A 20,128-nucleotide genomic window follows, 5' to 3' on the forward strand; every position below is an offset into this window, starting at 1 on the left:
TAGTATCACTGAAGATGCTGCTGAAAGGAGCATCTCATCAGATGCCTCTCAGATGGACCTCTAGGTCACCATGTAACTTCTGTTTTTTAAAAAAATGTCTTTTATGAAACTTAACAGTTCTGAAATTTACTATGCAAATGAAAGTGATACCTTAGGGACATTCGCAACACTATTTGTCACACGTTCTTAGGTGATTGAAGGCAATGTTACAAAATATTTTATGTCTGAAGGAACTTGTTTCATTTTCAAGGAAATGTCTTGTGTTTAGTTTAGCTTGTGTTGTATGTGTATTTTCTCTCATCTCTTATTTATATAGTCTTTCAGTTCACTTGCTAAAAGAACTTGTTTATTTTCTGCCTCCAGAGGATGCTCTTGTTTTAGCAGGCAAAACATTTGACATAATGAAGAAGTAAATGCTGTGCTGGTAGATGATGACAGCCAAATCTTTTGTAGCCCTTATCTCTGGGTTTAGTTTACAGCCCAGAGCTGTTGGAAGGTTGCAACGGTGGACATATTTTACAAACAGAAGGAAAGCTGAGTACTTCAGAATTATGATGTACTCGCATAAAAGGCATCTTTTTAACTCTATTAATGTTAAAAATAGATAGGTCTTTTAATAACTGAATTTTCTTGCATTTAAATTCTGTCTTAAACAGAATGGTTTTTATCCCATTCATTATTTTAGCCAGGTTGTTAGGCCTCGTCTGTTCAGTTAAATGTATTTGCTCTACAAGTTCTGTTAGATATTTTATGTTTAGCTTCATTAAGCAGGTTAAACATAAGTTGTGAGTTAGCTTATTATAAAGGGAGGTTGTATATTTATTCATATTTCTGTTTCTTTTAAGACAGTGAACTCAGAAGTCTGACAATTTTTAATGGAATTTTTAAAATATTTATTGAGGTGTAATTCCTTGCTGTTCAGGGCTCTGCAACAGCTGTCACCAACATCGTTCTAAGTATTGTCTATCAATAATTTTATTAACTCATGAAAGAGGTTACGCATGAAATGCATTTGTGTGAATTGCAGCTGTAATGTGACAGAAATTGAAGAAAATAAAACATGGCTTTGTTTCAGAAGTAAAAAAAAAAATCATGAAGTCATGTTGGCTTAATATGGAAGAGTATACAATATTAAGCAGTACTTCTAAATAAGCAATTAAACTTTCTGATGTAGTGTTGTCTTTCTTCTGAAAGTGCAGTAATCTGATCCCCGTTGTTCTTGTGCAACTTTAGGAGCAGGGAACCATCGCTATTTTATGGGATACCTGTTCTTCCTGCTTTTTATGATCTGCTGGATGATTTATGGATGTATCTCTTGTGAGTAAATGTGGTTTTTTGTTTTTTTTTTTTGTTTTTTTTTTTTAATTGCTTATAAATAGTTTGTTTATCTCCTGGTATGGATTTTTACAGATTTCTGCCTTATCATAGTTCTGGATATTTTTATTCTGGACTTGAACTGCATATTAGTAATTGACTATATTGGATATTTTAAGTTAGAAGATGATGTTTTTCTTGTCCTAGTTTTTTTTTTTTCTTCATCACAGCTAAGTATGTGCATATGTCATGTATTCAAGGAGTTGGGAAAGGAAGAGAGAGCAAGTAAAACTATTTTGGCACATTGTCATTTTCTTATTTAATATATTCTAATGTGGGCATTATGTTAATGTACACTAAACATATCTTAAATCTTCTGTGTGGTTTTTGACACTTTGTTTTTTTCTCTAGACTGGGGTTTCCACTGTGAAACAAGTTATGCAAAGGATGGATTTTGGACCTATATTACACAGATTGCTACCTGTTCTCCATGGATGTTTTGGATGTTTCTAAACAGTGTTTTTCACTTCATGTGGGTGGCTGTATTACTCATGTGTCAGATGTATCAGGTATGGAAGAGCACTTCATTTGTAATGCTGAGTCTTAGGAGGGACATAAGAATATCAAATAGTTCTGTCATTTAAATTTTAATGTTCATTATGCAAGACCAAGTGTTCAGTCCCTCAGCCACGCTGGAGGCAGGCATCTGTTCTCTCTGGATATTAGGCAGCATTCACTTGTGCTTATTTTTTTTGCAAGAGGTTGAAATACCTACCTCCCGCTTTCCATTCTCAGAATGACAAAAAGGCAAAACAGACCAGAGAAAGGCAATAAAGAGTAATAGAGGATAAGATCTGTGGGTCAAACTTGGAATAATGCAGTATGTCATTAGCAGAAAGAGGGTGGTAACTTCAAAGGGGATGCAATAATTTCTTACACTGCTTCAGTGTGACTTGTGATCACATTACTGTACTGTAATCTGACCAAACCCAAGTTTTTCTTTATCCTTTTTAAGGAAAGCCTTTCAATATGACTTGAAAGTCTTTCAGTATGACTTATCATTAATGAACTGTGAGACTTACAGATTTAATCTTTCCAGAGATCCTGGAAATAAAAAATCATCCTCTAAGGCATAAGTAAAACTTTTCAGGAAATTTAAGTTTTGTCCTCCTTTACCTACAATATTCATAATTTACAATATATATCAATTTCAAAATCTTGTATGTGTGAGTGAGAATCATTCAGTCTTTTAGAGTTCTTTCCTGCCCAAGACAAATGAGCAGAGGAACTACATATATTTCAGGTGGCTTTCAAAGAGTCTAACCTACCAGACTTCTATGGCAGAATAAGCATGTAACTTTCCGGAGAGCCTTCCATCATACTTGTATCATGATCCATTAAGTTCCCCATTGAGGATTCCTGTTAATACGATCTATGTACAGATGAATCTTTGAATTATGCCACTTGGAAAAATACATCTCATAGTATTTTGTATCATTAGTGTAATTAAGCAAAAGAATTCTAGCATTTGACTTCTTCACTGATCCTGGAAAAATGAAAACCGAACACACAGTCATATTACTAAATTTCCTAAGAACTTTACTCATAGAAAACTTGGGATTGTTCTTGACAAATGTCTTTGGAGTTTGCCATAATGATGGAATTGATTAAGATATTCTCTAATTTGCTTCTTTTGGTTTGCAACTGCAAGCCCCTACTCTTGCTGCCTTTTTATTTTTTTTTCTTCTCTCTCAGTCCACCATAAAGTTTGGACTGTCCTTGTTATTGAACTGGCCAGGGTTATTGCCAAAACAGTACCTACTATCTTAGAAAAATAATTAAAAACCTTTACTTCCTACTTCAAAAGTTGGCCTTTGAGAGCCCATTTGTGTACGTAGACATAAAACTTCACTGGGTTTCACGGAGGCGAAGAAAATGTTTGATTTATTAAGTACATCCAAATGAGGCAAGCCCTCCCCCAACTTAATTTTCTCAATGTTCTTGCTTTTGTAACGTGCAGCAGAGTTGACATTTTATATTTCACTAGAAATTAAAAGATTTTATTTTCCTGTAGTATAGGGCTGCTAAGGGAGTTCTCACATTTTTGTTTCCAATTACATCACGTTACAGTAAACTCTGTTTCTACAGGAGATACCCTTTTAGGCTAATGTATTTGGGAAGCTGTTACAGAAAATCATAGCTTTTGGGCCAAATGATTCTGTAAAAAGGAAAAAACACAAGCAACAACAACAACAAACCCCACTTTTTTTCTGGTCATCTTTTTGTCTTGTGGACAGAAAAGTTATGTTACTGCAACAAATTTATAAATTGGGAAAAATATTTTACTAGAGCTATAATCAGAATGTCAAGAGGAGAAGAAAGTGGTTCAAATGCTGTGTAAAGTAACTCCCAAATCTATTATTTACAGTACACTTCAGCTGACAATATAGTAAAGGCATGTCTTTATTATGAATGAAGAAGTCACAGTTTATTCAGTGATGATTATTTATTTCTGATCACTTTCAAAATTAAACCCTTTGCACAATCTGGTACAGCTGTTGTATGGTGGTTTATGTTGGGACCTCGTAATTTCCCCAAACAAAAATTCTTTCTTCAAAAGAAGAAATATAAAACAGTAAATTTGGTCCTCCTTTTTCAGTCTGGCTCATGCAGGGCTTGTTCACATGTTTTTACATGAGCTAAATTTCTTACTCTTTTTCCTGTCTTCAGATATCTTGCTTAGGTATCACTACAAATGAAAGAATGAATGCAAGAAGATACAAGCACTTTAAAGTTACAACCACATCTATTGAAAGCCCATTCAAGTAAGTTTTAAAGTGTGAACATATTTCTTATTTGTGTAGCCTTCCGTATGTTTGAATTGTGCAGCTTGTTGAAACAGAACATAGCAAAATACTTTTAAAGTATTTTCACTACTTGGAATGGTGAATCTGTCAGCTATTTTTACGGTAACATATTCTATCCAGTTAAAGGAAGTGATAAACGTTTTGTGGTGACTCTAGACAGGGATGCATAAACACAGAAAATAATGCTTTCCAGCAGTGGTCGTATTTTGCGATAGAGTTTATGGAGAAATAAATATCCTCTTTATAAATCAGATGCCCAAACCAGAGGTAGTTGCTTATTGCATGGTGTCAGTGTTGACCTGGATCTTCACTTCCACACAGGCACTTTCTCCTGATTGGTATTTAACATACTGTTGAATTTGCTCTGTGCAGTAGCTCCCCTTGCTCTCTTTACTGTGAGAGAAGAGGCAGCACTTCCTTCCTCCTCAGGAGGAAGAGCATGGGCAAAGCTATTTGTGGGGAAGGGAGCAGGATGTCCCAGGAACTGAAGTGTTGCATGGGTGAGACATGGGCTTTTGCGTATCAGTATATAAAGAGTAGGTTGGGATTCTGTTTTCTGCAGTGATGAGGATGCAAGCTGAGAGAGGGGCTGGGGGATGATACAGCACTGGGAAGGGAATATGGCGTCATGGAGCAGCTTACGGAGCCAGAGCAGAAAATAAATGAAGGCATAAGGCTGGAATATTGGTGGGTTGAGGGCACTTTACAAAAGAAAGAGCAAAAGGACAGAAGCATGTCTCATCCTGCTGCATATGCTGTGCCTCCTGTGGGAGCTGCTGCTCTTTCAGGTGACACCCAGGGGAACAGGAGATAGAGGTTCTTGCTGCAGTTTGATTTCTGTGCTACAAGAGAAGTTTGTGTGATCTTTTTTAATATCCTTCCATCAAAACTTCTAATGAGAAGTGGACAAGAGTCTCTGTATGGTTGCAGTCTTCCTACAGATAAGAGTTGTAACAAAACCATAATTATTTTGCCTGAAGGACATAGGGTGGTGCACAGAATAGGAAAAAAGTGCTGGTTTTATCCCCAAATATATGTCACATTCACAAACCCTTTTCACTGAAATAGCTGCTATTATAAAAATTACTCCTGAAAATAACACCCGATGTCTAAAATAACTGACTTGTCATCACCTGTCAGATGAAGCACTGACATCAAGTAGTTGTCATCTCCTTGTTGCTTAGACCTGTTCTTGCAGATATCGTAACACGAGCTTCTTTTCCAGAAAACCGTGATCTATTCAGGCCACGTGTAATTAAGTTAAAAAACCCCAATATGTTGGAATTTTGATGTAGGTATCTTAAATATTTGGTAATTAATTGATTCAGCAGCAGAAAGCATTTGAATAGTTCATTTAATTCAGATAATACTTTCTTAATTTTGTGTTGTCTAGGGACTTAATTGATCTTAGACCTGCAGCTGGTGAACCAGTATGTGTGACAGAAATAGATATTAATTAAAATGGAAATTATTCTAGGAAGACATTCACTTCATACTGTCTTGTCTTGCATCCATCCGTACAATGCAACTTTCCTCTTAGAAAGGGATCTGAATTACCATGGTATGCTACATGATGGTGCACTGCCAATAACATGCTACATTTCTGCATACAGTTTTGGTAGATAGTGGAAGAAAGTTAGTGTCTTGGTTGTGTCCAAGGATTAAACATTGACCAGTCTGGTGACTGCTTCTTACTTTAGAACTTGCTCATCAGCAAGCACTAAGATAATTCTTAACTGAATTGGTTTTCTACAGTTAGGACCTTAAAGGGTGAAGAATCGAATTTGTAGGTAGCCAAAAAATGTTGTACTTTGTTAGATGAGCTATGATATTGCTTACTAACATGTGTTTTTGTTTTGTTTTTAGCCATGGCTGTTTAAGGAACATTATAGACTTCTTTGAATTCAGATGCTGTGGTCTTTTTCGGCCTGTTATCGGCCTCATCGTGGATGAGCTATGATATTGCTTACTAACATGTGTTTTTGTTTTGTTTTTAGCCATGGCTGTTTAAGGAACATTATAGACTTCTTTGAATTCAGATGCTGTGGTCTTTTTCGGCCTGTTATCGTGGACTGGACAAGGCAGTATACAATAGAATACGACCAAACTTCAGGATCAGGCTACCAGCTAGTGTAGCACCACCTTTGTCCTGTGAGCATATCATATCTGAGTGGTGCCTGAAAAATTTTCTCTCTCTCTCAAATCCGCATCCCTTGAAGAGTAGCATGCTATGTGTAGGGCTGATGATGAATCTTAAGGTACCTTCTCTTCATCAGAATTTTATTAACAAAAGTAAAAATGGACAGAATGAACTGCCAAACCTGATAAGGAAGAGGAGGAAGATCAAAAAAGGATTTTAACAGTTCTTAACATGAGAATTATTTGCGACAGCATATTCACAGTATTTGTTGTTGGGTTTTTTATTTAAGGTCTTTCACAATGGAGCATGAGATCATTGAAGTATTGACATAAGTAGTTACGTTGTGCTGAGCAGAAAAATATATTTCCCAATATGAATAATTCCACTGAAACAAGAATCTAGAATACAAAACTAAATCTCATGATGCAGAGTTCACTGATCGCTATGTTGTAGTTCCTGTAATGTGATTTTTAATACAGATTTTCTGTAGTGTTATGTACCTTGAAAAATGTGCTTTTCAATACTGTTATAAACATCATGTGGTGGGAATCCCCTGTAACGTGTTAAGTTATAGCAGTAGGGCACGTCAGATAATGTTGAGAAAAAATATGTTGCCCACGTTTTTTGGTGATTTTTTTTTTTGCCACCAGTTAGTGGTACAACTAAATACTTGTAATAACTGTGTTCCGAGATTATATAGTCTGAAATAAACAATCGCGCAAATAAGGAAAGCTCTTCTGTTAAAGTTAAAGCCCTGCTTAAATGCATGATACACCTGTAAAACTAGATTACAGTATATAATGTTCAGAAAAAAAGTGGAAAAAATTCATTGTCTCTGAAGTAATTGTATAAGCAACTTACAAACTACCCATGTTTCAGTATTAGGTTTGGTCCTCATGCAGTACAGTAGAGTGTAATTTGAAACATGTTGGAAGAGAAATTGCATGGAAGAAACCACAGATGTGAAAGCAAAAATCTCGATTATAAAAAGACAAGATAGTTTTAAATTGAATACAATTGCAGAAGAAGACCCCAAAGTTGTCTGAAATGCTTGTTTTGTTTGGATGTAAAATAATGGAAACCAAACTTTAAAAAAAAGATAAAAATCTCCATAATAGCACATGCAGACAGAAATGTAACGCAATGTTCTGAAGAGGTGGTGTATTGGCACGTGGAAATCACCCTTAATTTCTTTTTTTAAGTTCTCATGCTACAGATATGTTTGGAAGGTAAGGGATGATCTGAAATTGCATTCCAAAGGGGCTTTTCTTGAATGTGATGCACTGATTCTTATTATGGTGTTTTCATATACTCATAGTGAATTGTTCACTGCTTCCTTAACTATTGTTTACAGAGAGACTGAGAATCAGGTTAGTTCTCTTCTAAGTGCTGTAGCAACCCAGTGGTTCGAGAAACCTGTGAGGGGAGTTTGGGGAGGGACATGAAAGCAGATGTCTGAGACCAGTGTAAAGAATGTGTATCTGTATATAAATAATTTATCAAACAGTTTTCTCTCTGTGAGTGTGTGTTTAGTGTATTTAAAGCTGCTCATTTTCATTTTATTCAACCAAAAAAGTGTAGGAAGATATCTAATGAGCTTTTAGTGATGTTCAGTATTGCTGTTAATAGGCATTATGCCCTGCAAATTCACTGCATGTTTGATGCTTGGCAAAATTAGCGTTTTCTGTAATATGCAGATTACAGGTAATAAAGCAACCCAGTGGTATTCCCGGCCCTTGCCTTAGTAAGAGGAGCAGTGAAACTGTAAATAGTTGATGTTCAGTATTTGCAAGTAAACATTTTTTCTGTAGTTGTTCATTGATCTCAAGACACACACTTAGATTGCAAGTACCAGATATCAGGATTTACAGAAGTGCAGCGTTAGAGTACTTGAATGTTTAATACTGAAAAAATCAACATCGTCTTGGACACAGTTTTAATGGGAGAGGTTTGGGTGTAGGGGTGGCAAGAAGCTTTTGCTATTTTTGTCAGACAAAATTTGTAATCCTAACGAAGACACGTTCTATTTCAGTGAAAACAGTTGACATCAGTTATTCATATTTTTTTCTAATAAGAAAAAAGCATGAAGACTTTACAATGTTGTTTATTTTAATCACCAGTAATGTCTGCATATTTGTTCGTAATGTTTTTTCACATTTCTCTTGGGGGTCGGCTGACTTGAAGAACTTCAATCCACTTTATTAAATATCACCAAGCACCAGAAGAGCAGTTCAGTACGTGATACAAGTTTTGGTTTTAGTTGCCCAGTAGCATTAACTGCCATGAATTGTGTCATGCAGTCCATGTCAAAAATGTTTGCAAAAGAAGAGGTGATCTTTGGTAGTACATAGTGAGTTCTGCACTATTTACTTGTTAATAACGCTCTGGTGACAGTTTTGTTGAGACCTTGCAAAATTTGAACAATAGTAAGTAGTTGTGAAAATTAACTTGCATATATGGATTTGGGATGGATGAAGTTTCCAGTGCAAAATGTAACTTGTCTTGAGTAACACTGAATCTTTTGATGTGAAATCATAAAATCAAGCAGGGGGGAGCCAACTATGCAGCATTATTGTGTCAAGTTATCAAACTTAAAATTCACTTGTTGAACCAAAACTGCATTGCTTCTGAAACTTAACAAAGCTGATCCAGACCAACAGCAGATCAGACCAACTTAATCTGACATAGGTAGAATAAATGGGAATTTTGTCTTGGCCCTAAACATGTGCTGTTTCTTTGCAGGTTTCTGTATTCTTTAATGTCCACCAGGTATTTTTTTTCAATTAATGTGTAAAACAGCATCACTACATTTTAAGCTATGGATTTTTTTGTATATTCTTTATTTATAACTGTGCCAAGTATTATTTTAATACTGTCGAGATCTTGATGTATTACATTGTGAACAAAAAAAATCTGTAAAATGTTTAATAAATTAGCTCTCCTTACATAAATTAAATCTGTTAAATTTTGTAAGTTATTAATCAAATAAATATTGACTCTTAGATGCAGTGTTTGTCTTGACTTGGGATGTGATTTCACACAGTGTTGTTTCTGTCCAATTCCAGAAGCTGTACCACGAGAAAATAGCTGCTGTCTCACATCTTGTTTTAGTAAAGTCTTTCCGGAAAGATTTACAGCTGTCTTAAAGATATCATGCACCCAATTCTGTGCTGATGTGAAATCCTGTGAACTATTACACTCTTTTTTGGTAAAGTACACCTTTGTACTACCAATTAGAGTTACCATTCACTAATTAGATACTCCTTTCTTTTGAGCAAAGCATGCTGGCAAAGTAACATTTCTTAAGGGAGAATTCCTTCTAAGGAACATTTCAGGTGGCCAAATGTACATATTTAATGACATTTGAGGTCTTCTAAGGGTAAACAAGACATCCACATAGGGCTAGTGGCTATGACCAAGATGTATGCATCTAGGTGGCACTTGCAGGAGAGATAATAGCTTGACTCTTCTGGTCCATGCTAAAGGTTAGATTTTTAATAGAAACAAGGTAACCATCCAAGCTGGAATTTAATCAGGATATTTATAAGTGGCAATATCTATTAAAGTATAAGGCTAGGACTTAAGAGCACACTTAATGGAGAGAAAAAAGCCTCTGTGTTTTCTGCTGGGTGTGGGTTCAATGTTGACATTGAGAATTGTTTCTCCCCTTCCCCAAGTGATGGTTCTGGTGAGGCGGGGCTCAAGCTCGCCTCTGCTGAGCAGCTTTTGACTTGTCTGGTAAAGATCATGGAACGTACTTTGTTTTTAAAAAAGGCATTCTGTGCTGAAGATCTCCATCAGAGATTTACAGTGCTCCATCAGAGCAGTTGCTGCTCTTGGGAGGTATGGGTGGGCTCCTGAGGACTTCAAAGCTGGTTACTTGGTTTGTTTTGTTTGGGAAGAAGCCTGCCCTCTGCGCCCTCATTACGGCTTGATTAGAGTTCACTCCCTTGCACCTCCCATGAGCTGCCTTTAAGTAAAATCAGATTTTTTTTTTGCTCTGAAAACAATGTCTACTTGTGAATGCTTGCATTTGGATTTTATCCACCTGAGGCTACTGAATGGAGATCAGTAAAAATTGCACCTACTAATTCCAGGTTGAATTTATTTGCAGTGTCTTACAAACTTTATAAATATTGTAGTGACATATTCACATTGCCTCCAATCCTACATGCTACTTACGATCTCCAGATCATGAAGTCAGAGTACTCTTGAGAACCAGTCTCTCCTGGAATTAGGGCTCCAAACAGAGACTAACTCAAAGCATTATTCCAGCCTGGGCTGAGCTTTTATTCATCAGTGCTTTGCTGCAGCTGTAAAGTTGACAGTAACCAAGTGAAAGCACTTCAGTGTAGGGTACTCGTTTGCCTCGACAAGTATATTGTCTTTATGGTTAAAGTTTTCTTTTTTCCTTCATTTCTTTGTTTTTCTGTTGTTAAATAAGTTGTTGGGATGTAGAGCAGTGTGGAGCTGTGTTACCGCTATGACTCGCTCCAGAAGTGAAAGGAAAGCCCTTGATTTTTAGCAGTTTAAATCACTTCTGATCGCTCCTTCTGTTCATTTTTCTACAAACTGAAAGCTCTTTTTATAGATAAATGAACAATATGTTAGATGCCCGTTTTTGTTAGCAGAAATCGCACCTGCCAACTGTGTTAATGTGGTGAGTTTAGATCAACTACAGTAGCTACATCAACTAATGGGGAGTGGTTTCATCTGCCCAGTAGTGTGTCAAGAGTCTTATTTTGCTTTCTGTCTCTTAAATAGTGCTGCTCAGCATTTTATAAGAGGAAGCACTTCCATCAGGTGACGAGGCTATGGAAAGGGGCTGATGCCATTGTCTTCATGTCCTCGGCTGCTGGGGCCTGGATACCACTTCTAAGTTGGAGCTGTCCTTGCTCAGGTTAGAAAAGTTGGAGGGGATCAACCCTTCCTGCACAAGTGTCAAGCTGGCAAAGGAGAAAAGTATTTTTTTTTTTTTTTAGGAGAAAAGTATTAGGATCATCAGTATGAGTAGCAGGACCAAAGGTTTCTGCCCAGGTTTCCTGGGCTGTGCTGTTTCTTTCTGTCTCACTCCCACCTGAAATGTGTGCTGGTCTTGCCTTACTGTTGTCTTTTTCAATTGTAATCTTTCCCTCTCTGTGAACTGTACAAGCTCTTGGCTCACATTTTGAGATGGCTGGCTGTTCTTCCACATATCCACATTCTTCCTTTGTAACCTGGACAAAATGCTCTTTGTGTATTAGTATGTATTTTTCTAATTAGGCTTTTGGCTTGCACTGCTTCGCTGCTTTGGACTGCAGTCATAGATGTTGCTTGAAACTCTGCCTTAGACCGTGCTGACACATTTGCTTGCGATTTTGTCGTAGCATTCCCAGTCTTGAATGTGTCTCCATAAATACACTGGGTGAAGGGTTTCTTTTCCCCCCAGAGGTATCAGCCTGCTTCCCAAACCAGAAAGAGTTTCAAATCTCATCTTTTCTTTAACTAACTTCTGTTGGGCATGATGAGAGATGAAATTGAACCTCTTTCCTCCACCCCAGACCACCACATGGGTTGTAACCACCAGTATAGAGCTTGTGCCTCCCCACGGCGGTGGTCAGCTTCTAGTGAAGCCCTTGCTGTGCAATAGCATGCTATTCACTGGAAGGGATGGAGAGACACAACTGCCTGTTACCTGCTGAGGCTCAGTCATGCTCCCCTGAGGTAGAATTTGGCTTTTAAGAGGCAGCGAAGCCTATGTGCCTCCTTACTGAAGGCAAGAGCAAGCCATAAGCTTTGGAAAAGGAGGTTGGCAGAGGAGCCTGAGCACACTGGTGAAGGTCTGCTTCAGGTGCTCCAGAAACTTACTTATGCCCAGATGGAAAAAAAATAAAAATCACTAAGCTGTTCATACTAAATGCTGGTTACTTGCATAAAAAGAGGGCAGCTTGCCTCAAACTGGGTGATTTTTTGCATCTCAGGTTTAGGCTTAAGTACATACCTCATTCTCACATGCCTTTGTGGTAGGCTGGTCCTGGGTCTCCTGTTGAGAAGGTGATTCCCATTTGCTTCACAAGTGCAATTGCAGGTGCTATCAGCTCAGGCCTCACAGGCTTCTGGTGGGAGCTGCTCCAGCCCCCAAAAGAAGCCAAGCTCTTCTGTAAGCTTTCCACTCAAGATCTGGCTAAGGCAAAAGTAATTGTCTCCTAATCATAGACCTTTAGGAACTGCTGCTAATAAAGTCCCATTAGCAGAGGCAAGGACCCTGACTGTTACACCTTTCACCCAACTGGTGTATTCGCATGGAGTAGATCTACACTACATTTGATGTGTTTAATTGCTATTACTCCTTGCCCATCAACTTGTGTTCAAGTCACATTATCTACCAGAGTGTTTAAAGGCAGAATTTTATTCTGCTCTGTTGTGCTGCAGCTACCTTGTCAGATGCTATCCTCAAGAGGCTGAAACCCTCCACCATCTTCAGGGAACTAAGGGTCCTAGCACTACTGAGAAAAGGACAAAAGCTGTTCCTAAACCTGAGTTTGATGTGATAGTCCAGCGCTTGGTCAATCGCTGAGTAGGGATGGTATTAATCTGCAGCTGTCTTAGTAGAGTACTCCTTCTGCGCAGTAAGTTGTGTGCATAATAACACCTCAATACCAAAGCAGGCACAAACCCAGAAAATAGTACAGTGAAAAAGGTTTATTTTCCATTCACTAGAGATGCTATGGCAGGGACAGCCAGCCATTTAGGCACACAGCTACTTATAATCTATCACTTTCAGAGCTGTGTCACTGCACAGAGCAGTAGATTAAGATTTAGTACTTCTGTGCAGCGAGCACCTAGTCGCCTTGCACATACAAATAATGGTGTGATACTGGAGGACAGTCATTCACCACTGAAGGCCACGACCAGTGCTATGTATGTCCAGGTTTCAGTCACATTGGGCTTTCACTGAAGGTCTGCACCAAGTCTATAGCATCGTATCTGCACCCCTGAAGTACCCCAACAACACTCCCCTTACATGCTTTGTGAGCAATGAAATGTAATACTTGACTTTAGGATATATCAACAAGCAAAGCTTTAATTCAGTATTAAAAGTGTTAGTGTGATACACAAAGCAAGGAAAAAAGCAGTGGTTTTCCTCTTTTTTTTAAAAAAAATCATTTGCTGAATGTATGGTCCAAGCACTACAGTAACTAGTATCTGTTTCACAGTAGTTAGTAACATTTAGGAAACTCTCTTTTTTCTTGTAGCAGGATCTCAGCAGAGCCATAAGGGGTTTTGAGCTGTGCCCCCTCACTGTGCGTGAACGAGGGCGCCCGCTCCCTGGCCATACCCAAATCCCTTGGGGCCAAAGTTCTTCGCATAACAACCTGCGAGAAAGATGGAACGTGTAGTAGCTGAGGCTTCTGGCTCATTAATTAAGAACAGCACTCTCTAGGCTAAGCCCCTCGGAAGCTTCCCGTTAGTCACCAGAACAACCCCATCGGAAGCAACGCTTAAAAACATTTTGTTAAGCTGTGAACCGCCGTGATGGAACTCAACAGCCATGGCTGTGCGATCTGTGCAGCTCCCAACCTATTCTGTGAAAGCAATTCATACATTGGTTCTGTGGCTAGTTATCTGTTAAGACATATGTTGTCATCAAACCCCTGTGTGGACGCAAGAAGGCATGGCAGGATGCTAGCTAACTTGTTTCCTTACCCCAATCTGCTGTCTGACCCAGGCAGAGGGCACAGGCTGCTGCTGCATTTCTCAGTATGTAATGTTTTGCTTGATGCAGATGTAAGCTACATCAGCAGCTCCAGTAATACTTACTTACTTCATTTTTCAGCTCTATTTCTATGACTTACAGAGCACTTGATCTTGACAGGAGCCTGAAAGTTTCTTATACCAGGAATAAATTCAGCATCTGTCCTTGTAACACATTACCTCGAACCATAAACAAACAATCTTTGCTTCTTTTCTCACCTTTACAATAGATTTCTCCCTCTTTTTCAGTTAGGGTTGTAGATTCTAGGCTTTTTCCACACTTGGCACATCGGAAGCAGTTTTTGTGCCACGGCTAGGGGGAAAAAAACCCAAACAAGTTTAAACACACGGAATGCCTGAGTTGGTAAAAAAAAAAAAAAAAAAAAGCATTAACTGGAGATGCATCAGTATTGTTTATAGATGACTGGTGCAATAAAAAACAGTTCAAGTGTACCAGTAGCAGATGAGAACGTCTGCATTTCTGCGAGTGGCTCAAAGCCCCAAATTCCACACAGCATTCTGCTCAGGGCAGCACTGTGAAAGGTTTGGGCTTGCTCTAATCAGTTCAGAGCAGATCTTGGCTCTCTGTAGCAAGGCAGACAGCTGGCAGACTGACACACAGTTTTACACGGTATTTTCAGAGAACATCCCCTTTCTGCTGAAACATTCAGCCTCCATCATAAGCTGCACACCACAAGACTGTTCCCTCTTCTGCGGGGCAGAACACTCCTACAGTCTGCTTCAAATCTCTGGTACAAGACAATATTGAAGCTTCACCTCTGAAATCCATGGTGAGCACTCATCACCCGGCATTTCAAGTGGTTTATTTAAATGAAGTTGAAAAGTAGATTGATTTGACTATTTCCGATGCTAAGAAATGCAATTTTAAGGTAACTCTGCCCCACAGTTGGTTCCCTACTGGAGCCCACATAATGTACCTTGCTCATTTTAAAGTCCATGTAGCAGGTACAAAACGGCACAGGCAGTTCCTTACCTTTCCAGCTCCTATTACTTTCTCTGCTGCATAAACAGAATCGCCACACCTAGAGCATTTCTCTGCCCCGCCGAACTTCTGAGCGAACTTTGAAGTGTTTGGATTTGTTGTGGGTCGGTGGGGAGAGGGTGTGCTGAAAGAAATGTGAGATTTCTTGTCTCTACTCTTTTACTAAATGACCTCTTGCTCTTCTTAACAACACAGAGCAGCATCCAACACACAGTACAGAATACAGTACTTCTGCAAAACTGGATAAGTAAGTTACCAGCAAGGCTATCCAATTACACTTGGTAGGGAAGAGAAAGGTGATGCTTCAAAAGATAAAAAGAAGCTACTGTAAAAGCTAGTTTTCTGAGGAGCCTTCACCTTGTCATTTCTCTAGAAGTGCTGAATTCTGTATCAGGACATGGATTTACCACATAGAAAGCTACAAATAATTCTGTTAAATTCCTGTCCACTGATCATAATCTGGAACCTGAACGGATCACTGAACCTGGCTGGAGATGATACATCATATAAACGTCAAGCAATAATTTGGGAACTTGCATGAAGCAAGTTGTGAGGCATACCTCAGCATCCTTCCACATGCTTTGCATTACAGCAAGAACTTAATCAGACTAGGAATGCTTACTATTTAATAGGCCTTTTGGGTTTGGCTATAATTAAGCACAAATGGTTCTTCATTTGCCAGTTAGAATTTCATTCTTCTTGTAGCCCCAGATTCTAAGCTCTCCGAATCCACCCCTGCCAGAACCTGTTGAACATTTGTATTTGCAGCTTATTTAGGAGAGCGGCTCGAGATCCACGGTCACTTCTGTGGGGCTTGTGCAGAGCCAGCGACAGCTCTGTAATCCAGCCCCCTATGGCTCATCCACAGGGTTAGTGCATCTTTACCTGCACTAACTCCTGCTCGTATGGTGCCTACTCACATAGTCACCAGAGGAAGCTTTGTGCACTGCAGGTTAAATGCCCTGCATTCGGTTATACTGGGGTATTTTGCAGCATTTCTATTCCGGACAACATGACTTAAACAAAATCCAGCCCCAAAGACTCTTATGAAAGAAAACAGCACTGAAGGACAAGGGTCACAGCCCCCCCAAGGCAATTCACTCACCTCTCAGGCTTGATGCCTAGTCTCTCTCCCCTGTCCATGTTCAGCGTGCCTGCCCCTTGGCCATATCCATAACCTTTCGGGCCATACTTTTTTCCATAGCAAGATTTGCAGTAAACTTCAGCATCATGAATCGCTACAGTTGTGCTGTCCAAGTTTTTCCGGCAGACCACTGGAGGAAAAAAAAGTTAAACTGCCTTAAGGGACCATTTCCATCAGCACATGTAGTATGCCAAAAATCAAGTGAGAAGTGATGTTATGGGTTTCCTTGTCCACAATTCTTCCTATCAGGCTGTGGGTCCCCTAGAGATTAGAGGGAGCAGGTTGTCATTTGAATTAGTGAATTATGCTTAGCCCTATAAAGGGCTCTATTCCCTCCCACCTCTTCATGACCGTGACATTTAAAGCCTGGAAACTTGCTGTGGTTTGATGAATGAGGCTGCTCAGAAACCCAGATAGTGCAGTCAGCAGTTTTCCTTGACAGATGCCATACAGCATGAAGCAAAAGTCTATCCATGCAGAAGAGCCCCTGTCCTGCCCTTTTGGCCAGGGTGGGGCTGGGGAAAAAAACCTTCAAGGTTTTCCCCCTGCCTTGGTACTGGTTTGGGACAGAGTTGGGACTGTTTCACAGCTGTCACCGGAGGGGCCGTGCTTTTCTGGCATTCCTACATTGTCCTTCAGCACAATGCAAGCACTCTGCTCAAGGTTATAGTAGAAGGCAAAACTATTTCCTTTTTAAACCTTCTTTTGTATCCCAACTGGCACGCTCTTTCCGTCTGCAACAGCATTATGCCCGTGATAAAGAATTTGGGGAGGAAAAAAAAAAAGAAAAAGCCTTATGAATTTTTTGTTTAAAAAGAATTTAAAGGTCTTCAAAATACAGGGTGACCTTTGCTTATGGCATTCATTAGCTCCAAGGTTCTTTTTATAAGACACAAATATCCAATAAGTAAATCAACTAATGCATGTTTGTTAAGTCTACAGACTTTAACCCCAACAGAACTATGCACTAAGGAAAAGCAAATACTCAGGCACACTAGAGCCATTGTTTGACTGTAAGTTCCAGGTTTCTTTTAATAGAAACTCCCATAAAAGGCTGAAAATGAGGCAGCCGAGACATCTAATCGTTTTTTGTGACTGCTGTAAAGCTAAGGGGAAGGAGCGTAGGTGCGCCGAGGCTCACATGCCAGCACAGTGTGCTGATGGTATTCTGCAGACTAACAGCAAACTAATTTGAGAGGGCCAGTTCTAACTGTGGCGTATCTGAAGAGGGCTAAACCCTAGCTCTGCCTGTAGGTATTACACGCCAGCAAGTGGGACAAAACGGTACCTCGTGTTTGTAATACGGTAAAATTCTCCGATTCAGACAGGCAGGCTGTCTTTTTGCAAAGTAGGAGCCTCTGATTCACAATGACCCTTTGTTCCCTTCATCTAAGCAGAGGTCTTTTCAGCAGAGAAAGCAATTTTCAATGCCTCGCTGGGCTTGTTGGTTGGACGGGAAAATAATGCTTTGGACTCCTTTCATCTGAAATAAACCACAGGCCCCTGTGCCAAGAAAGTCCAGGCTTCTGGCTGTGCTAAAGCATTGACAACTCGGCTGTGCTCAGGCACGCTGGTGTCCCGGTCTGCGTGGGACTTCAGGGCAGGAGTTTGGTAACTGTTCCTTCAGCTGCTGCCGGCCCTGGGACCACAGGGAGAAGTCCAGCTGAGCTCCGATCAGTGCAAACGGGGCTCTGCCACTGGGCTTTCTCCTCTGCATGAGCACCACTTCAGCCAGGTTTCCCTCCTAAAGATCCCTTAGACTCCTGAGGAGAAGGCCGGGAGGGGGGAAAACGGAGAAGAACATGATGTGCTTTGCTTTGGGAGGCACATCCCACGCCTCCCACACTGGACAGGTAGGATAATATCTCTCCAGGAGACAAGCTCTCCCTTCGGCACCGCCAGGCCCAAGCAGCACGTGGGGAAGCAGGAGTCAAGCCCAACACGTGATGGACAAAGCCATCTCTGGCCGCTGCCATTCCCTGTGCGTCACGGGTGCCAGCTGAGCCTGGGACGTCTCCTGTGGACCAGCACCTTGCTGTTGTGGCCTCCCAGCTACGCCAGGAGAGGTTTTGCAGGGGAGCGGGAGGGGAATACTTACTGCAGAGGAAGCAGCACCGGTGGAAGCTCCTCCCGTCGCACTGCACCTCCTCGGCGTGGTAGACGGTGCGGCCACAGGCGCCACATTTGTTGCCGCCTCCCCAGTTCGGCATGGTGGCTCTGCGCGCCCAGCCAGGAGGGAGGGGAGAAGGGGAGAGGTTTGTTAACCACGGTGTCCTCCACCACCCCGGCTCGAGGACAGCTGGGGTTACAGGCTCCTTTAAACCAGGTCTGCGAAGTTTGTGTATCAGAGCACAAGCCTGCGATTTTGCCAACTGTTCAAAAACATGACCTTCCACCGCGTGAGAAGTTTTTGTGATCAGATCAACTTCTCAGCCCTTCAGATCCCAGAGCAGACTTAAAGGCTTAGGCGGGCTCTTTACGGCTATTTGTAAAAGCAGATGGACTGGCAAGGGGAACAGAGGCCGCTGCTGCTGAATAGCAAGAAAAACAGAGACACAGTCTTCACAAGATGTGTCCTCCTGTCCCTGCCTGGGGTTTTGAAAGCTACATAAATTGGATACGCACAAATTACAGTTTCATGCACAAGGGCTTTACTGTACCTTGAGCGAGCACCCCCCCAGATGGATATAATTTCAGTTTCTATGCTTCATTGACGCTGGGCCTCTCGTCTGATGGAAGCAAACCAATTGTGCCAACAACGGCATTTTGTTCTACTGCAGGGCCTATCATTTGGGATGGAGTACAAGCCAAATTGCACCTCACCAGAGAACCACTTATTAGGGCTGTAGGGACATTCTAAACTCCTTTGAGATCATGCCTGCACTTCAAAGAAGTTTAAGGCGGATTATTTCCCAGGGACTCACAGAACCACAGAATGATAGGGGTTGGAAGGGACCTCTGGACATCATCTAGTCCACCCTACCCCCCACCCCCCCCCGGCCGCCAGAGCAGGTTCCCTTAGAGCAGATTGCACAGGAATGCATCCAGGCGAGTTTTGAGTATCTCCAGAGAAGGAGACTCCACCTCCACAACCTCTCTGGGCAGCTTGTTCCAGTGCTCTGCCACCCTCAAAGTAAATAAGGTCCTCCTCATGTTTAGATGGAACTTCCTATGACCAAGTTTGTGCCCGTTACCTCTCATCCTGTCACTGGGCACCCCTGAAAAAAGACTGGCCCCATCCTCCTGGCACCCACCCCTCAAGTATTCATAAGCATTAATAAGATCCCCCCTCAGTCTTCTCTTCTCCAGACTAAAAAGACCCAAGTCCCTCAGCCTTTCCTCATAAGAAAGATGTTCCAGTCCCCTAATCATCTTCATAGCCCTTTGCTGTACCCTCTCCAGCAGCTCCCTGTCCTTCTTGAACGGGGGAGCCCAGAACTGGACACAGTACTCCAGATGCGGCCTCACTGGGGCAGAGTAGAGGGGGAGGATAACCTCCCTCCACCTGCTAGCCACACTCTTCTTGATGCACCCCAGGATGCCATTGGCCTTCTTGGCCACAAGGGCACATTGGTGGCTCATGGTCATCCTGTTGTCCCCCAGGACTCCCAGGTCCCTTTCCACAGAGCGGCTCTCCAGCAGGTCAGCCCCTGACCTGTACTGATGCATGGGGTTATTCTGCCCCAGGTGCAGTACCCTACACTTGCCTTTGTTGAATTTCATAAGGTTCCTCTCTGCCCAACTCTCCAGCCTGTCCAGGTCACGCTGAATGGCAGCGCAGCCTTCCGGTGTGTCAGCCACTCCTCCCAGTTTTGTGTCATCAGCAAACTTGCTGAGGGCACACTCTATCCCTTCATCCAGGTCATTGATGGATATATTGAACAGGACTGGACCCAGTCCTGACCCCTGGGGAACACCACTTGTTA

The 20,128-nt window shown here is 41.1% G+C and overlaps 2 protein-coding genes across 5 annotated transcripts in view; one reads left to right on the top strand and one right to left on the bottom strand.

Moving 5' to 3' along the window:
• Positions 1-6,437, top strand: part of ZDHHC17 (zinc finger DHHC-type palmitoyltransferase 17) — a 71,214-nt gene extending 64,777 nt beyond the window's left edge. Inside the window, exons 14-17 of the mRNA XM_059815948.1 lie at positions 1,234-1,317; positions 1,726-1,883; positions 4,045-4,139; positions 6,179-6,437. Of these exons, the coding sequence (XP_059671931.1) occupies positions 1,234-1,317; positions 1,726-1,883; positions 4,045-4,139; positions 6,179-6,317 (476 nt within the window). The 3' untranslated portion in view covers positions 6,318-6,437. The remainder of the gene's footprint in view (positions 1-1,233; positions 1,318-1,725; positions 1,884-4,044; positions 4,140-6,178) is intronic.
• Positions 6,429-18,430, bottom strand: CSRP2 (cysteine and glycine rich protein 2). 4 transcript variants are annotated; one of them, XM_059815949.1, is made up of 6 exons: positions 18,301-18,414; positions 16,164-16,332; positions 15,050-15,182; positions 14,275-14,368; positions 13,627-13,676; positions 6,429-8,144 (listed from the first exon to the last, which is right to left on the bottom strand). In XM_059815949.1, the coding sequence occupies exons 1-6, from the start codon at positions 18,410-18,412 to the stop codon at positions 7,944-7,946; spliced, it is 759 nt and encodes a 252-aa protein (XP_059671932.1). In that variant the 5' UTR covers positions 18,413-18,414; the 3' UTR covers positions 6,429-7,943. The 4 variants fall into 4 exon arrangements, with proteins under 4 accessions (XP_059671932.1, XP_009807675.1, XP_009807676.1 ...); XM_009809373.2 differs by lacking the exon at positions 6,429-8,144 and having other exon boundaries at positions 13,048-13,676; positions 18,301-18,430; XM_009809374.2 differs by lacking the exon at positions 6,429-8,144 and having other exon boundaries at positions 13,048-13,676; positions 15,068-15,182.
• Positions 18,431-20,128: the final 1,698 nt, after the last annotated feature.

The sequence above is a fragment of the Gavia stellata genome, chromosome 4, assembly GCF_030936135.1.
Source record: "Gavia stellata isolate bGavSte3 chromosome 4, bGavSte3.hap2, whole genome shotgun sequence".
Classification (NCBI taxonomy): domain Eukaryota; kingdom Metazoa; phylum Chordata; class Aves; order Gaviiformes; family Gaviidae; genus Gavia; species Gavia stellata.

Coding starts and splice junctions, on each gene's coding strand:
- CSRP2 (XM_059815949.1), bottom strand. CDS start 18,412: ATGCCGAACTGGGGAGGCGGCAACAAATGTGGCGCCTGTGGCCGCACC. Junction 13,677..14,274: donor GGGAGAAATCTATTGTAAAG/GTGAGAAAAGAA, acceptor TCTTTCTCGCAG/GTTGTTATGCGAAGAACTTT. Junction 8,145..13,626: donor GATTTGGGTATGGCCAGGGA/GCGGGCGCCCTC, acceptor GTGTGTCTTGAG/ATCAATGAACAACTACAGAA.